General features: G+C 39.7%; 2 protein-coding genes across 4 annotated transcripts in view; both read left to right on the top strand.

The window, feature by feature from the left end:
- The window catches only part of LOC131685173 (spectrin beta chain, non-erythrocytic 1), a 418,083-nt gene that overhangs the window by 173,921 nt on the left and 221,155 nt on the right, over positions 1–23,007 (top strand). The gene's annotated exons all lie outside the window — the stretch shown is intronic.
- Positions 1,341–17,239, top strand: LOC131685178 (BTB/POZ domain-containing protein 6-like). The gene is made up of 3 exons (XM_058968715.1): positions 1,341–4,433; positions 10,924–11,246; positions 11,620–17,239. The coding sequence occupies exons 2-3, from the start codon at positions 10,963–10,965 to the stop codon at positions 12,395–12,397; spliced, it is 1,062 nt and encodes a 353-aa protein (XP_058824698.1). The 5' UTR covers positions 1,341–4,433; positions 10,924–10,962; the 3' UTR covers positions 12,398–17,239.

The following is a 23,007-nucleotide window of genomic DNA, read 5'->3' as shown; positions in this document are numbered from 1 at the left end:
AAAGACACATGGAAATTCTACGAGAAGTTGAACCGCTCGCGCAGGGGCCACGTACCACAGACCGACATGTGCAGAGATACAAACGGGAATCTTCTCACGGACCAGTGTGAGGTGATCCAGAGGTGGCGGCAGCACTACGAAGAACACCTGAACGGCGATGCAGCAGACGACGAGGATGGCACGGTAACGCACCTGGGAGCACGCGCGGAAGACATTACACTACCGGCTCCGGATCTCCAAGAAATCCAGGAGGAGATCAGCCGGCTCAAAAATAATAAAGCCGCTGGGGTTGACCAAATACCAAGCGAGCTACTAAAACACGGTGGCGAGCCACTGGCTAAAGCGCTGCACTGGGTGATTGCCAAGATTTGGGAGGAGGAGATTTTACCGGAGGAGTGGATGGAAGGTGTCGTGTGTCCTATCTACAAAAAGGGCGACAAGCTGGATTGCTGTAATTACCGAGCAATCACCCTGCTGAACGCCGCCTACAAGGTACTCTCCCAAATACTATGCCGTCGACTATCACCAATTGCAAGAGAGTTCGTGGGGCAGTACCAGGCGGGTTTCATGAGCGAACGATCTACCACGGACCAGGTGTTCGCTCTTCGTCAAGTGCTGCAGAAATGCCGCGAGTACAATGTGCCCACACATCATTTGTTCATCGACTTCAAAGCCGCATACGACACTATGGATCGAGATCAGCTATGGCAGATTATGCACGAGTACGGATTCCCGGACAAACTGACGCGATTAGTGAAGGCGACGATGGATCGGGTGATGTGCGTAGTACGTGTCTCAGGGACGCTCTCGAGTCCCTTCGAATCACGCAGAGGGTTACGGCAAGGTGATGGTCTCTCGTGTCTGTTATTCAACATCGCGCTGGAAGGTGTAATAAGAAGAGCAGGGATCGACACGAGTGGTACGATTTTCACAAAGTCCGTTCAGCTACTTGGCTTCGCCGATGACGTTGATATTATTGCACGAAACTTTGAGAAGATGGAGGAAGCCTACATCAGACTGAAAAGAGAAGCCAAGCGCGTCGGACTTGCCATCAACACGTCGAAGACAAAGTACATGATAGGAAGAGGTTCACGAGAAGAGAATGAGAACCGCCCGTTTCGAGTTTGCATCGTTGGCGACGAAATCGAGGTGGTTGAAGAGTTCGTGTACTTGGGCTCACTGGTGACCGCCGACAATGATACCAGCAGAGAGATTCGTAGACGCACCGTGGCAGGAAATCGTGCTTACTTTGGCCTCCGCAAGACACTTCGGTCGAACAGAGTTCGCCGTCGTACGAAGTTGACCATCTACAAGACGCTGATTAGACCGGTAGTTCTCTACGGGCACGAGACCTGGACCATGCTCGTGGAGGACCAACGCGCACTTGGTGTCTTCGAACGGAAAGTGCTGCGTACCATCTACGGTGGAGTGCAGATGGAAGACGGCACATGGAGACGGCGAATGAACCATGAGTTGCATCAGCTGTTGGGGGAGCCGCCCATCTGTCATACCGCGAAAATCGGACGACTACGGTGGGCCGGGCATGTAGCCAGAATGTCGGACAATAGCCCGGTGAAAACGGTTCTCAATTGCAATCCGACCGGTACAAGAAGACGTGGCGCGCAGCGAGCACGATGGATCGACCAGGTGGAAGACGATTTGCGGACCCTTCGCAGACTGCGTGGCTGGCGACGCGCGGCCCTGGACCGAGTGGAATGGAGGAATCTTTTGTATACGGCACAGGCCACTTCGGCCTTAATCTGTTAAAAAAAAATGTGTTAAACGTCTACGGAACGTCTACGGAACGATTTTATGCTGCTTCAGGGCATCCCCAGGCGGTGTCGCTGCAGCTTTTTTGACATTACGCCAAGAAAGTTTTATATTTATGAGGCTATTTCCATTGATTGCAGCATCTTTCAGTGTGACGGCTCACGCCGTAAACGACCTGGCCCATCCGTGTGACGTAGTATGATTCGAAATTTAAGCAACCAAAGAGTTTTACCAGACCAAACCAAAGCCTAGTAGCCGTGTGGTGTCCGGCGGGCTGAAAACTTTTTTTTCAGTATTTCAGCCAAGAATAGAACCACTGGGACCCTGCTCCCATGTCGTAAGAGGCGACTAACAACATTGGTCCGATACAAAGTATCGCCTCGTACCGTAGACTGTATGACTATATGGACCATAAGGTTTCGAGTCATAGCCTTTATCCATTTTGGGGTGAGAGAATCACTGGTATATAATCACATTTTCTGATTCGATATTCCCGATTCTGTACCAACGTTTTAGATTTTTTCTGGCGATATTAATATACCGGTTCTTTAACGTCAAGGTATAACTTTCAAAGCTTTGATTTAAAAACCGATCTAAAAAATGGCACACTTTTATGTAGGAAATTTATTGAATTGCCTAAAATGAAGCTGTAGAATAGCACAAAAAGTTTTTTGGTTGGCAAGCGATCTGTAGATGTGTCAAAATAAGCGATTTTTTTATTAAATTTGGAACCGTCTACCGACAAATCTACATTGACGAATACCTCTAAAAGTGTCTTCTTGAGATCTCATGAAGGTCTGACACAAGCTTTGCACCAATTTTGCATTTCTAAACCGTGGTAAACACTCCAGAACTTCACTCTGTCAGAAAATGTAGGGTCATCGGAAACTAAAACTTCGCACTCCTGGTCCGTTTTTCCAAATCATCCAATGCATCACTCTTTCGTGATTGAATCGCTCATGTGGTAGTCGGTCTTTGCCAGTACTGGTCTTCTTCCGGGCCGCCGATGGATCAAGAGCCCTTGTCGTTGTGTTGTTATATTTATTACGCATAATAAACATGTCGTTTGCAATTTGGCATTTAACCCAATTATGGAAACGTGGCTGATAGGGAGAGTGTAGATGCCAACTTGTCATTAACATTTCGCAGTGAATTTCTTCACATTCGTTTGGGATATTTTTTATAGTTTTTGTACGCTCTCTTTGTACAGCAAACTTTAGAAATGATCATTGAAGTGTTAATAAGAAGCAATACTCCCGATGGCCAGCTGTTCGGAATTAAAATTGCTCGTTTCGAATTATCGGAAATTGATCGCGAACGAGTTTCGTATATATTGCTAAGATCATATTGTCTATAGATGAATAGATACCTCTATTATATTCCCGGCGGCTTGATCCTGTTATGTAACGCCCCGTGGAAGAATAATTCTTAAAAAGCCTATTCGAACGGCATTTATATTTCTACTGGAGGTCGCACACCTGAAAACTTTGATCTTAAATGAAAAGCTAAATCACAATATCTACCAAGATATATCCTGATTCATCTCCCTACCTTCTAACATCAATCTTATCCTGTGACAGTTGTGGATGATGCAGAGGATTCCTCGGTCATAATAGTCACAAGTGTTGAACTAACATTCTTTCCCATCCCAAAATTGACCTGCATGGGCGTGACCATCTACGTTATTGATCATATTATAATCTTAGTCTCTTTAGGTTGCACGTTGAGCATGATGTATTACTCCTAAGTATCATTCAATTGGTTCAATATGCAATTTCAACTTCGATCAATCACGGGCGGTCAACTAAGCTGAGCTGTGGTACGCCCTGCGAGATCATGTCGTCGCACTTCTATTGCTTCGTCGTTGAAGTATAAGGGAATCTGATTTGCTACGTGTTTTGTTCAATGTTTGTTTGTATGATTTAACTGTAGTTCTACTCCAATGAATTCTCCACATCGCGTTAAGATGAACGAACATTGCTGCGTTTGAAATCTAGCACCAGTATGTTGAGATGCAGCCAATGTCTATAGATTCACATATTTCCGAGCAGAGAGGGGCTTGTACAGATTACAACAGAACTAATCATGAGTGTCTCGCGAGGAGCTGAAGCTCAAAACAATGCGGCTTTTTGTCAAGTCACTACCACAGATTTCATCGGGATTGGTTACCTTACCTTCACTAGCAAGTTCTCGCATATTCCAGTCTGAAAACAAAACAAGGCATTGCTATATCCGAATGGGGAAGGGAGAAACGGTTAATAACTTGACCAAGTTGTGGTACAATTTTCTGGCGCAAAAAAAACTTGAAACCTTTAATTCAATATTAAATTAACTTAATTTCACAGATTGACCAGATGCCATAGACCACATAAGTAAACGATGGAGCTTAAAAAGATAACGAACGAAGTCTCGAGTGAGGAACAGTATTCCTTTCTGGACATTAAATCCGGCATGAAATATTTGCACGAAACAGGAACAATGTCTGATTGTGAGTTTCTGGTCGGCGAAGAATCGGAATCAGAGAGGATTTCTGCACACAAATTGGTCCTCTCGGTAGCGTCTCCAGTTTTCAAAGCTATGTTCTACGGGACACTTGCCGAAAGGGGAGCTGAGCCGATACGTGTTCCAGACATTGATCTGCCTGATTTTGGAAAGTTAATGACGTAAGTAGTTTAAGCGATTCACAATGTTGATTCTGTACCTAAACTGTTTTGATCTGCTTTGTCTTCAAACTGTTGACAAAACGTAACGTAACACTTATACTTAATGCACTACAGTTTTCCTGTATTTTTATCCTGACGACGTATGTACAATTATAGAAAATGACCCCCATTTAACCACCTCTGAATCATCGATTCCTAGTTCCGCCAGGAGTGTCTACTCCAAATTCAAACCATTTTGGACAGGTTCATTTATTGGATCAATATGTTTGAAGATTGTATGGGATTTTAAGATAATTTACATAGAGCAAATCCATCTGCGGGCAATTCCGCTGCTTCGTAGCACCATCACAGAATGTGAGAATCAGAAATATTACAGCTTCGTCGAAGACTGCAAAGCGATACTATGTATTTAAATAGCAGAAGTTATTAAACTTTTAACAAAGTCTCTGGGTTAAATTTGTACGGGAACTTACAGAACATGGCGGTGTTTCAGAAGTCGACTTTCACGAGCCTATTTGTTTTGCGAGGAAAAAAATGGTTAGGTTTAGTTGAATATTTAGTTTGGCTAAGTTGAACTGTATGTCGAGAGAATTTTAATGCATAAGTTGCGTCATTGCTCCGACGGAAAAATTGAATCCCGCCTCTCACGGAATTGAGTGCGCCCACAATAACTTTTTAGTAAAAAGAAAAATTACTGAAAATGTGAAATCTACAACTTTGTAGAAGACACATACTTTCTATCTGACTCTGTTGAAAAGCTAGTGTTGCACCATCCAACCAAAATTATTTTTCGCGAAACAAATATGTTTGTCAGGCTTTGTGCAAAACTAAGTCAGGCATCATTTAGGGAAAACATTTAAGAAATTCTAATGAATTTTGATCGATGTGCGGTGTAAAATATCGAAAAATCAATCATTCAAATTTCAAACATGTTGGTTCAGTGATGTACTTGTGATATTAAGTTTAAATTTGCAGACACTCCTGGAAATGTGTAGCCCCTACCAATCAAATATTCCTACTTTCTCTTACAGATACATTTATACGGATCAACTGGAAATAGCTTCGGCCGATGAGGCAATGAAGCTTTACTACGGAGCAAAGAAATATATGCTACCGAATGGTGCTGCCAAATGCATTACATACTTGAGTTTGAATCATTCAGCTAACAACGTTTGCCAAGTTTACGAATTCGCAAAATTTTACGATGAATCCAAACTGATTAGTTCTTGCTTGACAACCTTGACTGATCAGACAGATACTGTAATCAGTAGTAAGGGTAGTTTGATGCTAAACTCAGTACGATTATAACCATACTAGATCAGGATTCGTTGGGAATAGTATCTGAACTGGATCTCTTTAGAGCCGTCAAGAGGTATGCATTTGAACATAATCTATCGCGCTTAAATCTATACCGGAAGCATAAGCGTAAGAAGAATGAATCTGAGAGCGACCAATATCTTCCAACTATTCTGGACGCCCTGCACCGTATCCGATTCTGTTGTATTCCATCAACAGAACTCGCTCCAGAGTTGGTTGACACCAAGCTTCTAAGACAATCCGAAGCCTTCGCGATTCTAATGTGTGCCACAATGCGAGGAGCTGAACAATACGCTATGCCTGCGGAATTTTCTTCTGATTGCAAGCCACGAATTCAAAAAAAATACAGAAGATGCAGAAGATGCAAGGGAACACTTAATTTCGAATTTCTTAGTGCCCGTACCGAGGCATATTGCAAATCGTGTAAATGTTTTGATAACTAGACGAAATGGGATTATTTTACAATAACAGGTTTTCCGTACACTGAACTCATTTATAATAAACGCGGAGTGAAACCAATTTTTCGTAACCATCGTTTCATCGAAAAACGTGATTTAATGTATATGACATCCCATCGATTCCATCGACGTACTTTACATTCAAGTGGATGAGTTCCTGAATCCAACACACTTAAAAGTGTCGAAATCGGTTGGAAATTGCCGTAGTTATTGGTATTTCAGTTTTGAGGGTACCCGGGTACCCTCGTCGGCCTGTTCCGTAGTAAAAATATTCCCCTCCCCACTTCCCCCCCCCCTCTGACTGAATCAACAATACTATTAACCCAAAAGCTTAACTTAGTGAAGTTCTAAGTTGTCACAAAGTTTGAATTTCCAGCTATGACTAAAACATTGGAATTTCATTAATTGAAACCTAAAAAGGTACCCGGGTACCGCGTCGGACACATAACGGTTAATGTCACTCCTTTGGTCCTTTGGGATGGGACAGAGGTACGGTTTTACAAACGAATTTATACACGCAAATTTAAATACACGCTACACACACATACGCCCCCGTGATCAAACCCGTTAACATACAAACGCTCGGTCTCTGCGCGATAAGGCAACATTGGTCACAAACGCGAACATCCACAAAAACCATCACCCGTGATCTCTCAAACATAAAAACGCCCCTGCGATTAGATGAACTTTTTAACACCTACGAATTTATAGACGCGATTTCACATACAAACAAACGCACGTTTTCACTCAATCATGAATCCGTCTCGTCCGGAAGCCCCTAGCGTCGGTTCTAGCAGCCTAGGTCCATGCTTTATTCGTACAATGATGCACTATAATGTGCACTATTTCCAACGTGATGGATTAGCACTGAGCAAGAGGAAAAACGATTGTCGCTGGGTAGATTTTTCCAGTTTTCAACTGTAATGATAATACTAAACCAACCAACTGACAGAAACTGAACAGGGCAGATTAGGTATCTGGGACTAGGTGGTAATAGACTTAAAATTTTGTACTTGAAATTAAGGGCTATACTCTATGACCTAGGGAATCGGAGGTGTTCGGCATTAGGCCGAAGGACATTGCGTTGCCACTCCGTCGGACTTAAACTAGTTTATAGCCCCTATGTTTGAGTAATCCGGGAAAACGGGTGGATCACAGGTTTGCTTGCGAGGGGCCGCTGCATCCGACGGCGGGTCAGCGGCCTCCTCGTCCTGTGAACCGTCACACGACTTTGTTATATCTCTGAATAATAAAGCTGGTAATTATCTGATAGGGCTTTTTGGAGGACGTTTTACATTATGTATAATTCGAAAGAACAGCTCATGATAAAAAAAAGAAGCTAAACAAATAATTGAGAAGCAAGCAAATCAAATAATAACCGAGAATCCCCGAAAGCTCGGCAGGATAAGCATCGACTTCTTTTCCCATCTAACTGTTAAGCATTCGGCTTCTTAGCCCTGGTGCCTACTTCCCAGTTGGCATAATGTGTATTCGGCCTAATGTCCATTCGGCCAAGTGACCTTCGGTATAACGGCCTAATGACCCAGCTTTGGAACCGGATTTTTGTAGCGGGAAACTGAAATCTGGAATTCACAACGGTAACTAGGCCTGACAACAACAACTGGAATTTGAAATTAAAAACAAACGTTGCAAAAGAAATTTAAGTACTGCAAACAATAGTACAAATGCAATTAGATCTATGTATGTGTATGGGTAAGTGCACATACAGTGTAAGAGTTTGCGCTGAAACCAGGCGGAGTTTCAAATCAAAGCGATCGCTATATAAAATTTTGAAACACTTTGATCTCTTTTTACTACTTAAGGAGATAAAAGGAGATGAGTATGCTCTATTTTACTTCTTCTGTAACTCTTCAGGGTAATAATTTGGCACAGAATGGAAAAGCCCAAACATAACTAACATTCGCCATGGAGTGCAATGTTCTAGCAAAATATTATGCCCATCATGAGTGTGGGTCGTTGAAGCGTTGCCCTTCTCTGCGGCTTAGTTGGGTGTAGAATTTCACTTCCACGGTTTATGGCACAAAACAACTCAAAGCACCAACCATTCTCGCCGTGATCAATAAAATGAACAAGCATCGCTCTATTCTGCACAGCTTTACAGCCAAGAAGTGTGAAGCAGGCAGGACAGTGATATCGATTTATCTTCTTTTTTCTTTGTTTTGCATACGGGATCCGAAATACTCTGTAGGCGCTTCTTGGCTACATTGAAACGAAAAGTTAGGGGCCAAATAAATCTGAACCAAAGCAGTATTAAGAACCCTCAAGTCACTATGCACGTGTATTGCAAAGAGAAACATAAATTCAGTACTTATAAAGTTAAAATTATCCGTCGTCTCATCCAAACCGAAGAAATCGATGTGAAACCCGGAGGCCGTTCGCAAAAACCGGAGCCTCCGCGTCAAACCCGAAGAACTAGCAAAGAGACTAAAACCTGAAGGCTAAATCATTTAGAATTACATACACGCTAGCACTCGCGACATACTTAAGCCCATGCGTTCGAACACGTTAACATACAAACGCTCGAGTCCTTCGCGACGATACACAAAAACGAACATGCAATCCCGACCATCCACGTACAACTATGGCCAATAGACTGGTTCAATTTTTGACTTTTAGCTCCACCAGGCTCTACTGATTCCTTTTATGGCCCTTAGTAATTGTACAAATTTTGGTACCGATCGGTTGCGTCTACGGACCCTCCAAAAATTTCAAAGTTTATATGGAAATTAGTATGGAAAATCGGTTCAAATTGAAAATTAATTCATAAAAAATCATCTCATCAATCAATTCATGAGAACACTATATATTTCTAAAGGTACTTCTACTTCTACTGAACACATTAGTGGAACATTGTAAGTTTGTGAAAATTCGCTGAGAAAAGTTATTAACTAAAGAAGCAGCATGACTTCAAAACAAATGGATTTTATTATTAATCATAGTCACCCTGTTTGAATAGCTCCATCGTTATACAAAATGTAAACTAGGCTTACCACCCACCGCTCCCGTATGGCAGATACAGCTATTCAAACAGGGTTGCTATGATTAAAATTAAAATCAACTTGTTTTGAAGTTATGCTGCTTCTTTAGTTAATAACTTTTCTCAGCGAGTTTTCACAAACTTACAATGTTCCACGAATGTGTTCAGTAGAAGAATACCTTTAGAAATATATGTATAGTGTTCTCATGAATCGATCGATGAGGTGATTTTTTATGAATTTATTTTCAATTTTAACCGAATTTCCATATTTCCATACAAACATTGAAATTTTTGGAGGGTCCGTAGACGCAACCGATCGATACCAAAATTTGCACAATAACTAAGGGCCATAAAAGGAATCAGTAAAGTCTGGTGGAGCTAAAAGTCAAAAATTGAACCAGTCTAATGCCCAAGCTATCGCAAACACAAAAACACACCCCGTTGATTTAGTGTATAGCTATAGCACTTATAATCTGATAAACGTGGTCTCAAGCGTGTTCAGAAAACGCTTATTCCCACGCGGTCGTAAAATCCATCTCAACCGTATACTTAATATCACCTTAAACAGCGTTTTAGTGGGTGTGATTTCCTTCCTTTTTCTCGCCTGTTACTGTAGTGAGTGATTCTGACGGGGAGCTCTTCCGAGAACCAAACGCTCCAGTAGGACAACTCTCAAAAAAATAAGTTTTTCCAACAATATTGAATTGATTGGCAGTCTTCGATACTCTTGTGGACAATAAAGTAATTGTGTTATTTTTTGCATGCATTGATTTTTCTGACGCATACAGTGGCACCTAGCGGTTGTAAGTTCGTGGGTTTTTTCCATGAGAATCGACGAAAAATTCGGTATAAGTTTCAACACTTTTTACGTTTTTTATTCAATTGCAATCATGCCATGACACCATGCTCGTTTTTTATCTAAGAATCAGTACTTATAAACCGTAAGCGCTGCACATTCAGTGTATTCAATCTGGTGAAAACACAATTAGGGTGTACCTCTCGATTTTTAAAATATAAATATTGTCCCTTAAACAAAAAATAGGAGAGCTCAATCCTTCAAAGAAATCTAGAGAAATCATTTCTGAGTAACTTTGTTGAAAATGTTATAACTCAATCATCATCGGTTTTTATTTTACAGCGATTTGCCTTGTTTCGTTTGGGGTGACTCTTGAACAAAATCTGTTTTTTGATATAACATCTTTCTCGTGAATGTCGACAACAAGTGCGCGTTCCTTCTCCAGAGTCCAACTCCCGAGTCCCGAGGGTTGCAGGTTCGAATCCTGCCTCTGGGGGAATTTTTTCACATAATTGCTTTCGTTTAACTCACCATTTCGATCTATTTCCCCGTTGGATACCACCAAAAACGTACAAAATAAGGAGCGCATGTTTTGTCTTCTAATTACTCTTCACTTTTGAAGTGTATTTTCCAAAAAAATTAGTTATGATAAGTGTGTATTTTTTCTCTAGAAACCAACTTATTATCTGAGACAAAATACATTGTGAGCGAAAATTCCGGACAAGCAATTACCCAACGATAATAGATCAGAGCAGAGAGACGAAAGAAAAAACTTTTCTTATTCATAAAATGTCAACATCCGTGCTCGTTGTGTTACAGTTTGTCCAGAATTTTTCCTCAAACTTCATTTTGACAGCATGTTTATTGGCCTTTTTCAAAAAACACACGATAATGGACATGTTTCCACCGTATTTTTTTCAGAACTTTTCGATATATTAGGAGATATTTAAAAAAAAAACAATGACCGACGCAACCACAACTTCCACGAACCAAGCGGACCTCACTGACTATAGAAAGAAGGTAAAATCACGCATGTTGTATCTGTACGAGACAGGAAAATGGACTGACTGCCAGTTTCTGGTTGGGCAGGAACCCAGCCCGAAAACGATTACCGCACACAAGCTGGTGCTCTCCCTGGCCTCGCCGGTGTTTGAAACAATGTTCTTTGGTACTCTTACAGAGCAGAATGACGTATCCATTCGCATTGTGGACATAGAAGCTGAGGTGTTTAGAAAGATACTGCTGTAAGTAGTGGGTTGTTTTCTTGATGTCCGTGATAGAAAGTCCTTTTCTTAAAGTGAAGACTACATATCAGGAAGACTGACATTCCTGCTCTTCCTCCATACAAAGGAGACGCGACAGAGATTACAGCGCCTCTACGACACGAAAGTAGGTAGATCCTAGTGGAAGAGGAGCTATGTGTGTGTATCACTATAGAAAGTACTACCTTTAGCTGAAAGAAGTGTTTCTGTTGCTGTCCCCATATTTTTGACAGGGTTGCCAGTTTTCTTGACATACTGTCTTCGCTTAAAGATAGAACAAACTACCCAAACTCGGGGCGAGCTGTAGCTATCGCTTGTTATATATTGGCGCTATACTTACCTTACTCCTTTACAGCTACATTTATACGGACAAGATATGTCTGGATTCGATGGATGATGCGTTCAAGATTTATTATGCTGCAAAGAAATATTTGCTTCCGCAAGTGACCGACCAGTGCACCACATATATAAAATCGAACATCAAGCCGACTAACGCTTGCCTCGTGTATGAATTCGCAAAATTCTACGACGAATCTGCTCTGTTGCAGTCCGCCAAGACTATTATTATCAACCACACTACACAGGTGATACAGGATCCTAGCTTTCTGGAGCTCGATCTCAGCACAGTCATAATGATATTGGATCAGGAGATGCTTAACATTACTACCGAGTTGGATCTTTTCAAAGCTCTCAAGAAGTACGCCGCCAAGCAGGGATTGTCACGAGTCGATCACGTGAATAGAGAACAAAATCCAGCTACACCCCCAGAAACACCACCTTCAGTAAATCAAAATCAAATTTCGAACGATGAAAACAAAGAACAAACAGCGGTTGCGAAAGTTCAACCGAAGGTATCGACTATCGATGATGCTATCTACCGGATTCGTTTTCTAACTTTAAAACCACAGGAACTTGCTCCCGAACTAGCTGGAATGGACCTTCTTACGCAACCCGAAATTCTCGCTATCATAATGAACTGTACGATGGAGGCAAGCGGTTTTTTAATGCCCGCAGATCTTTCTACCAACCGGAAGGATAGGGGACAGCTATATAGACAAATGAGAGACATTTCGGCCGGATTAGACCGGATGAACCAGGCATGGAAAGGGTTCAATAACATATATACGGGATAGGCTATTACAGAGAAATTAGTGAAAATATATTTACTTAACACTTGCTTTTTGAGAAATCGTATTATTCGAACACATCCAATATCGTTTTATTCGTTGTAGTATTGCGCAGTCTGCTAGTGATGTGTAAGGGGACCGTCTGTTGTTGATCAGTGCGTTGCTTTTTCCGTTTAAGTGTTCAAACCAACTTGTCAAAGATAATATTGTTAGTGTTGTTTGCCCTGAAGATGAAGGCATAGTCCTTCGAAACGTAGATGATAGACGCAGTAAAATATTATTGTAAGAAACCCGTGACCAAACGCCATACTGAAAACAAAGTGGTCGTTCATCTTTCTATCGTTATAGTATATGAAAAAAAAAAATATACAAACGCTCAAACCCACGCGATCATTCACGCACCTTTTCGGCCGCGATCTCGCAAACATGAAAACGCTTTGATGATTAAGTGAACTTTTTAGCTCTAATAAAATTATTATCGCAGTCTCAAGCACGAACTTATAAACGCTCGGTCCCACGCGATCATAAAATCTACCACTCCCCCCATCTGAACTGTGCACTCAATATCACAATCAGAATCACGGCCTGCGGCAAGCAGTGTTAGAGTGGTTGACATTTCCCGTCTCGTCTTATAATGAGTGATTCTGACAGGGAACCCTTCCGAGTATCCCGCTCTACAGCTCTAATTTGGACTACCCTTAAAAACCAAAAATTTAACGTAAACCCTAGATGCTATCAACAGCATCCCGGCCACAAATGAACAGAAAGTAGATAATAATTTCTTTCGGTATATTTTTGTCTTAAGAGAATTTAAATTCTGGAACTTCACAAAATATATAGGACTCCCACTAATACCGAAAGAAATGCCTCAAACCATTTTTACCAACATAAAATGGCTGCTTTCCATCATATACCTATCCATAGAATGCTAAATTTACCTCTCAGTAAGAATGCAAAGATAAAGAAGAAAGGAATCATATTTGAAATTGTTAAGCTCAATGGTTTTCCAGAACTATCCGATCAATTTTGATAAAAAATTAGGGTCATTTCACGTCTTCCGTCTCCTAGAATCTTAACCTCGATAATGGAAATTTTGAATGAAATTGCTATGGGTTATAAAAAAAAGTTTGGAATAATCCAAATAGATAAACCGCGCAGATAGGTGGGATAACAAGATATCGTGTTCTCATTGCGACAAAGTATATAAATATTGGACAGAGAAGGAGAACTCTAGAAACTCGTTTTAATGAACATATCGCAGAAATAGCCAGAGCCTCCAGGAGGGACTCTATAAATAGTCTACCTCAGCGGTCTTCAACATTTTTCGTATCACGGACCCCTACGAAATCTGGATTTGTGACCCGCACGGGCTAACATCGATTAGCCTATTTATTTTAGATATATTTGACACACTTCAATGCGTTAGCACAGTTGCGCCGTGGTGCTTTCATATTTTTATATTACTGTGGATGCAGCTTGCTGCTACGTGTTGAGAACGTGTTTTCTTGGCGATGATGCTGTGCTATCCTCGTCATATCTTGGGATTCAGCCCATTTGCCTTATCTCGCGATATCGTTCACGTTGTCTGCCTTGATCGGGGGACAGCTTTCATGATGTTCGAAGTCGGAAGTCCTTCGCTGTTCTAAATCCGTCTTTGTCGGCATTTATTGTGCTGGATGTTGGTTTGGAGAAACTAGACCAATCGTTGTTATTACGGTGTTGGTACAGGAAGTTAGTTTCGATATACAAAGCGCATCGGTTATTGTTTGGCTAATTGATTGTGTTTTATCAACATTTGTTGCAAGCATTTTTTGTATTGGTGATTTTTCTTAGTGACTTCGAAGTGTTGTTTTCCGTAATGTGCCATGTTTTAACAACACCAACCGCCGTTGGGAATGAAATTTTTGCTCAAGTATCGTTTTTAACGGATTCCACTTCTCCGCATTTTGACATAAATCTTTTAATTTCTTCTGATCTCATGCGCGGCACTAGGTCCTGTAAGCGCACTTCAATTTGATCGTCATCCATATTATCAGATTCTGGGTTTTAACATTGTCATATTCGACACCGCGTTACACGTTGTTCTTCGCAATGAAGTTTTCTACCTGAGCTAAACTTTTAAACGATTTTTATACACAATTTTTCACGTGGTGTAACTGTATGTGTGTCACTTCCTCGATATTAAGATCCGTGTTCACTTTTAATAACAGTCCAACGTCATGTACTGTAGGTCAACGAGGATTATGTCCATCCAAACTCACTTCTAAACTTTGACCATAGGAACAGATACTTGTGGTTTTTTAAATGATTACCAACATAAAAAAACAAACGCCGAATATGAAACTAGGCGCTGATTATTCATACTTACTATACACAGACATAGATAATGTAGTGTCTCACAATGTCTCTTCATTCTGCACATGACGAAGCGAAATGCGCCAATCTTTCTTGTATCATGGAATGTAAAAGGTGACCAAAAACCGGAATGGAACGTTATTAACCCTCCGGCACTCGCGCCGGTGTATTTTGTGCAACACCATCCGTAACTCTAGCGAAGTCTTCTTCCAGCACATTCGGGGAGTCATTCGCGCGAGTGCCGGAGGATTAAATGATGAAGAGTTCAGGATGTTAATTTCCATATATCAAACACGAGTGATTAAATATATCCCCGATACGCTCTCCATGCACAAGCGTAGATTTTTTCGTAACCCCCTAAATTGTAAACGGGTTGGATGTAAGGGATGCTGCCAAATCGGCAGTGATTCTAAAGCCCTTCACATATTTTTGCGACAGCATCAATGTGAGGGTCTCTGTATTCAGCACGAATATGCTTATACTCCATGCAGGAAATCATCCACCATTTACATGATCTGAAAATGAGGGGGTGTTATATGTAACTTCCTGCTCCGACAGTATTACGCATGAATTGGAAAGATTACTCATGTGAAATGAACCATATGTATCTGTTTTGATCAATAATACCGTATTCGCTACGAAGAGGGCTTTGGCGACGAAGTTCTAAGGGTATTTACAATAACTGATGTTTCAAGTGTCGTGGAAACGGCACACTTAAAGCCCGAACACAATGAGAGCGGTATAGCGGCAAAGCGGGGGAGCGACAAATGCGAATTGTACACGGTAAAAAATCCGTTCATACATTCATGAACAGAGGGTCACGATTTCGTGAACTAAACGATTTACGAAAACCGCAAACTGAACGATTTACGAAAAAGTTCCTGAAATTATGAATACAAAATTTCGTTTTTCATTAAACTATTTGTGTTTTCAAAAAAACTAGTTCGCCCCGAATGTATACATGGCGTTACATTAGAATGTTTGGTTGGGTTACTGTTGTTGTTCCCTAGACATGTTTAGTTTTTGTTGTGATTCTTGTTCATGCTTTGGGAATACACAGCCGACAGTCAAACGTTGTTAATGATTTCAACAGCTTATTCTCGGTTCTTGTGATTTCCCTTCACGTTACCATGCTATTTTATTCATGAGTTTTCTGTTAGATTTTTCTGTCAGATTAGCGGGATTAATGTTCATTATTTCAGGATCTTAATCACGATTTTAGATATTTTTGTCACGAGGCCGTGTGATTTTTGTTCATGATTTTAGGATCTTAGCCACGATTTTCGTAATTTCTGTTCATGTTATCGTGATATTTTAGTCACGAATAGACCAATTCATGTTCTTGATTTCGGGATCTTAGTCAAGAGTTTAGATATTTTTGTTGTGTGAGTCGTGTTCATGGTTTCAGTATCTTAGTCACGATTTTCGTAATTTCTGTTCATGTTATCGTGATATTTTATTTTGGAGCTTACTTTCAAAGAGTAATGGAACTAATGTTCATGATATCGGCAGTTTTATCATATTATTTATAATTTTTTTTTCGCGTTATCGTGATATATTATTTTATGGTTACTATCGGTTTTTTACTCGGAAATATGAACTGTATCATGTAAATGTGACTGATTCGCGATATCTTGTTATGTGGACTGTATCACTGTTTGGGGTTCTCAGCGCAGTTTTCGTTTTCTGTACGGACATCACAATGAACCTTACTAAATGAATAGCGATGTTTGAGGTTTCCTATATTTTTTATATCTACTGCTCGTAGATATTACTGCTCGCTAGCAGCTGGGCATTCCATGAAAAAGTGTATGGAACAAAAGATGGGTGGGTAATGTCTGCGACATAACCGGAGAGATGTAGAATACATAAGGAACACGTTCTTCAAATATGTTGATATTCATTGGAATTTTCGGACAAAAGGTGATTTGGGCGAGGAATATTTCAAATTATTCTTTACAAAAATGATGGTGGTTCTGACAAGGACCGTTTTTGTTGGCGTTGTTGGCCTTGGTGGGGAGATGCGCTGGCTTCGATTTTCGTTGGATGCTTCTGACTTCTTACTATTTCCGGGCTTAGCTGTTGTCCAGGAGGTGATTCTGACATGATTGGTGTAGGTGTAGGTCGTCAACCGGTTATAATTTTTCAAGCGTTGTTTACATTTGAAATTAAACCACTGGATCAATTAAAAAAAGTATTGGTCTGTGATATGAAAAGTACGAAATATATCTTCGGGTTTCTGCATTGACGTTTTTGACAAATACAAGATCAATGCATGTGCCTGCAAGTGTAGTTGCTTGTGATGGATCAGAGATCAAACGAAGCTTGAAACATTCATTCATAAAATAAACAAATTTCAAATTCTCTTGTTTTGAAACATCTATGTTGAAGTCGCCTGAAACGACCATTGGAACATTCTGATTTCTAGACTAAATATTCTACATTAAAAGATGGGTGGGTAATGTCTGCGACATAACTGGAGTGTCGTAACTACACTTGTGACGTTAATCCAAATCTAATGATATGCAACGAAATTACGTTTGCATGTGAAATTTTCAAATGATTCGTTATAATTATGGTTAAAAATTCTAATTGGGAATTCTTTTCCATCACCAACTATTTTTCTTTTTTTCGAATCTACAGCATTCTTTGAAAATATTGTTGAAATGTTATTGATGAAAAACTGAAAATGCGTTTGGCAACACTGCTCACTAAATGGATGGTGGGAAGACGCACATTCGTTTTGATTATGCTAGTATTAGTAGCAGGAAAGAATGAAAAGGAACATAGCCCGAAAACGAGCAAGCGAGAGAGCGATAGTAATTCGTATTCGCTCTACTAAACTAAAAAAAGATGGGTGGGTAATGTCTGTGACATAACCGGAGCATCGTGACTTCACTTCGAGACGTTAATTTAAATCTAATGATTTATGCAGTTAATCAAAGGAGGCTGCCAAAAAGTTCGAATAAAAGCACGCGACTAGTGTACTTTGCACGTTCTATATTTTATCAACACTAGAGACAATCGAAAAAATAATTCAAAGTGTAATAGCAACATGCAATTGTGGCAACACTGGCCATGGGATGGTGGGGAACACGCACATTCGTTTAATTTATGATGTATTAGCAGCAGAAAGGAATGGAAAAGCAGTGCGCGAAAACGAGCGAGGATAATTTAAATTCTCTTTCTATCCACATATCGTATTTCTAACCTACTTGCTGAAAATTGTTAAACACCTCAAATGGATATTTCAGTTTAACTCTTATTAGAACACAATTAATTGGTCCTGAAAAGAACCGTTTATTGTTTTATTGCGGGAGCATAATTCAGACGCACTCCCCGCGACACGGTGAGCCAGTTTAATATATTTGGCCTGAAAGTTATGCGTTTGGTGCAGTATTTTGCATTCTCGAACAAACCAGGCGCACTATTTTGCATTCTCGAACCAGTAGGCATCGTTGGCTTCTCGGGGCATCATTACGACTGAGGTTTGTAAGCGTAGCTCGACTTTGCAGTCCTGTACAATCTCACGAACCAGACGCTGGAACGATAGCCTACAGATTAGTTGCCCTTTAGTTGGGGCGAAATTCTTGCAGGGCGACAGTTCCGATGAGTCACCAGTAGCTGGGGCACTGTTTCCGTCCATCGCCATTGCCAACTGCTTTCCTTCGGTGGACTGGCTGCTTGCTAGTGCTTGAACGAATACGAATGATGAGAAAAACCGACTGACCAATATTCATATATAAACACACGAGAAAGCACTACTATCGCTCTCTCGCTCGTTTTCGTTCCATTCCTGCGCCTTTCCTTTCCGTTCGGCTACCAATACTAGCATAACCAAAACGAATATTCTGTCTTTCCATCGCCTTCAATGTAGTGGCCAGTGCTAGCAAACTTGCATGTTCAGTTTTTCAATAACAACATTCAAACAATATTTTCAAAGAATGTTACAGATTTGAAAAGAAGGAAGGAAAATATTTTCACAAATTTAAATTCTTTTGTGTTATTTGTTAGCGCTGATAAAGGCTATTTAGTTTGCTACTAGCAAGGAGCTGCACAAACAAATCGATTTATGCAGTTAATCAACGGAGGCTGCCAAAAAGTTCGAATAAAAGCATGCGACTAGTGTACTTTGCACGTTCTATATTTTATCAATACTAGAGAGGATCGATAAAATAATTCAAAGTGTAATAGCAACATGCAATTGTGGCAACACTGGCCATGAGATGGTGGGGGAACATGCACATTCGTTTAAGTTATGATGGTATTAGCAGCAGAAAGGAATGGAAAAGCAGTGCACGAAAACGAGCGAGAGAGGATAATTTAAATTCTCTTTCTTTCGTTCCACACATCGTATTTCTTATATAGACGCTGGAACGATAGCCTACAGATTAGTTGCCCTTTAGTTGGGGCGAAATTCTTGCAGGGCGACAGTTCCGATGAGTCACCAGTAGCTGGGGCACTTTTTCGGACCGTCGTCATTGCCAACTGCTTTACTTCGGTGGACTGGCTGCTTGCTAGTACTTGAACGAATACGAATGAGAAAAACCGACCGACAGATATTTATATAATCGCGCTAATATGCACTACTATCGCTTTCTCGCTCGTTCTCGTGCCGTGCGTGAGCCTTTCCTTTCCGTCCGGCTTCTAATGGCCTAACCAAAGGAGTATGCCGTCTTTCCCCCACTAACTGCTCTCGTCAAGCAACCAAATACGAATAATCATAAAACAAACATGTAGTGGACCTATATATAAACTTTTCATTATTTTATTGTTCGGTTGGTCCACCATTTTGACGGCTCTGTGCGGGATGGGCTGAAAATTTTCACTTTTCCGAGTCGTTTTCGAAAGATTTTTCAAAACACAATTTTTTGTTATTAGTGCATGTTATACATACTTAAAATTTTAATACAGCATAGAGGAACATATTTTCAACAAATTGGCCTAAAAATCAAATCATTCTGTTAAGTATGATAAAAGTTATTAACGTTCAAAATCTGACGCGGTGCCGCAGCCGATATTTTGAAACGGGACCCCTATATTGAAAGCTTAAATGTATTCTACATTAAAAATGATTCCACGAATAATACTCCAAATCTTGTGAAAGAGTTGACGGAAAAATTTCATTACCATTTTGCATGAAATTGTAAATGATTGGGGACAGCTCCTAAATATCACCAGCACGCGGAATAGATTTTAAATCATGTACTAGGTATCATGAACCAGTTCACGAATACATAAATAATATTTCATGATTTCGTGAACTATTTCACGAGCACGGATATTGGATTGTGACTAATATGTTAGGAATCATGAACCAGTTCACGAATACATAAATAATATTTCATGATTTCGTGAACTATTTCACGAAAACGAATGGTAAGTTGTGACTATTATACTAGGTATCATGATCCAGTTCACAAATACATGAATAATATTTCATGATTTTGTGAACTATTTCACGGGTACGGGTACTGGATCGTAACTAATATATTAGGAATCATGAACCAGTTCACGAATACACGAATAATATTTGATGATTTTGTGAACTATTTCACGAGCACGGATGTTGGATAGTGGCTAATATTTTAGAGATTATGAATTAGTTCACGAGGATTGAATGGATTTATGAATAAAGTTCCGAACTTCGTGAAATAGTTCACAAGAAAATAACCAGAATATTTTGAAAGTTTGTGGTCTAAGTCATGCTTGCATTCATTTTTATTTTTTTATTATATGTGATTTGAAATCAAAATTAGGTAAGAAGGAACATGTTTAGTCGCCTGCATTCTCACAACACGAACACTGATAGAAATATATTTGTCCGTATTTAGATATGCTTTCTTTAACGAACTCCGAGTTAGTGCGCGGTGCAAAATCGTGTAGACGTTTGCCGATTTCATCATCCCTTTATGTGGGAATATTGGAACAACGTTTCATTGTTGTATTCGATGCCGTGTTGCTGAACTTCCGAACGCGATCAGTTCAACATTACGCACCAGATGTACCGTACAAGACCCATCTACCGATCAATTAACAGCGATTTCTACTTCCAACGCTCTTTAAAAAACAATGTTAAAAGGCATTTCAATTCGATCTTCGTTTTCAACTAGAATATTAAATCAACTATCAAGAAAAAATACGCAACTTTGTAAATGAATTGGAAGACAGTGCAAAAAAGCCGAAAAGCCCAACAATTCTAGAGTGCCATTCACCGATCACTACAAGTAATTGATATCCATTTGCCGAAAATTCTAGGTTTATAATTTTTTTATTAACGACAAATTAGGTCCAAACATGTGTTGCAGACTTTGTTCATTCGGTTTGTGTATAATTCACTTAGAAATATTGTCCTTGCATAGTTTTATTAAAAGTTGACTTTGAGTTAAGAGAAAAAAGCGGTAAAATGGCAACGGATTTAATACAGCATTCAAATATAATTATTTGGAAAAATATGAAAAGATGAATAATGAAAGTGTATATTATATTGATGTTCTACGTACTATTTCTATATTTCACTTTATTAATAATTTCTAAATTCCGTGCAATATTCGAGTCAAACCAATTTCGTCGTCAAATTGATCGGTAAATGGAGGCCTATCGGTGGATGGGCTCTGCACGGTACAAGTTATTTAAAAGTCAATCGCAGTGGTAGTTCTCGTAGTAGAGGCACTTTGTACTTCTGTGGCTCTCACATTTCACTGCGCAGCCGGGATTACGATGCTGTACTGTTTGTGCAGTGAATAAGCAACACAGCGGTAGACATTGATTGCTTGCTTCATGGATAGCGATAACAGTGCAATTGCTTTGGGCGAGATTAGACTATTGATTGAGTATACCAGTAACGTTTTATTTCGCTCTGCAGTTTCTTTCTTGACAAAAATATTACAGTACCGGTATTTTATCGGTACTATTAGTGCTGAGGACTTCAGTAATGCAGAACCGGATGAAGTAATGATCTGTGGGTAATGTGTCAATTACTCCTAGGGTATGCTGATAAGCAGCTAGTTCTGCGGTGTAAACTGAAGCAGGGTCACTGAGTTTGTGAAAAGCGGGTGAGCTTTAGACCGAAAATGTCGAAGCCAGTGGACCCTTCGAGGTTTAATTCGTCAATAGACAACATAAAGAGCAATCAACTACTAGGAATTTATTTAAAAAAATTAGAGATCATTTACAGGCACATGTAGTCCGGTATTCCACGAATCTCAGGGGTTGAGTTAGACGAATTTCGCGCCAACTCGAATAAATTTTGGTAGCACCCTCTCAGACTTTAACGAAACTTTCTGTACATGTGAACTTTGTCACAAAAAGCCACTTTGTATACTTTGTTTTTCCAAAAATGATCTAGGCTGTTTGAAAAGGGTCAAGCTTTTTTTACCTTTTTTTAAATGGCTATGGTCCAAAAATGACAAATCCTACAAAAAATGTTGTAGCAGTGATTTTCACAAAATTAGTCAAATTTTTGAATAAAAATATTGAAAAAATTCTTCATCGATTCCTTCACTGAAAACGAATCGATTTAAAAAATTTAAAGTCGTTTTACAAAAAAGCCGTATATTTGATGTGGATGAAATGATGTTGCAAGATAGGTAATTATATTCCCTACACGGTAAATCTAGACTATCTATTTTATGATTATATTTCACGCATTTTTGAGAATGCCATTTATACGTCAAAAAGTGTATCGATTTTAGTTATGAACGAAAAGTATGTTTAACGCATTTTCGAGAATGTCAATGGCGAAGAAAAATGCGTAAAAAGTATATCTCACAGAGTAAAGAAAATTTACACTTCGACGTGGGGCCATTTTCAAATAAGTGTTCGTATTGCAAATAATGCTTCTTGTTCACTTTCGCGATTATTTATCGAAGGCAGAGAAATATAGACGAACATTCCAAACCTCATAATAAATCGTATAATAATGCTATGGTACGTATACTTCTTTCTTATTAGTTTCTTTAAAATATCAAGTTTCCTCTTTTTTAGATTCGAAATGCATGAAACCCAGTAATGATTCAGAGTCAGATTTGAAAAAAATGTTTTATATTTGAGCTCGATTCTTGAAGGCGTACCGCCGTACCGTTTAAGGAAGTTCAACATGGTATGACCTCTAAATATTGTTTGTATTTAAATAAATTAGAATAAAAATTAATGTGATTTTTGTTACTTTACGCATTACTGACTTCTTCTAAGAAGTAAGAAATAGGTATTTTTTATTTTTTCAAGAAAGTAAAAACCATACATTTAACTTCGCAGGCATG

This window comes from Topomyia yanbarensis, chromosome 2 (genome assembly GCF_030247195.1).
Source record: "Topomyia yanbarensis strain Yona2022 chromosome 2, ASM3024719v1, whole genome shotgun sequence".
Lineage (NCBI taxonomy): Eukaryota > Metazoa > Arthropoda > Insecta > Diptera > Culicidae > Topomyia > Topomyia yanbarensis.
The sequence above is the reverse complement of the archived record's forward strand: the minus strand, read 5'-3'. Positions and strand labels throughout refer to the sequence as shown.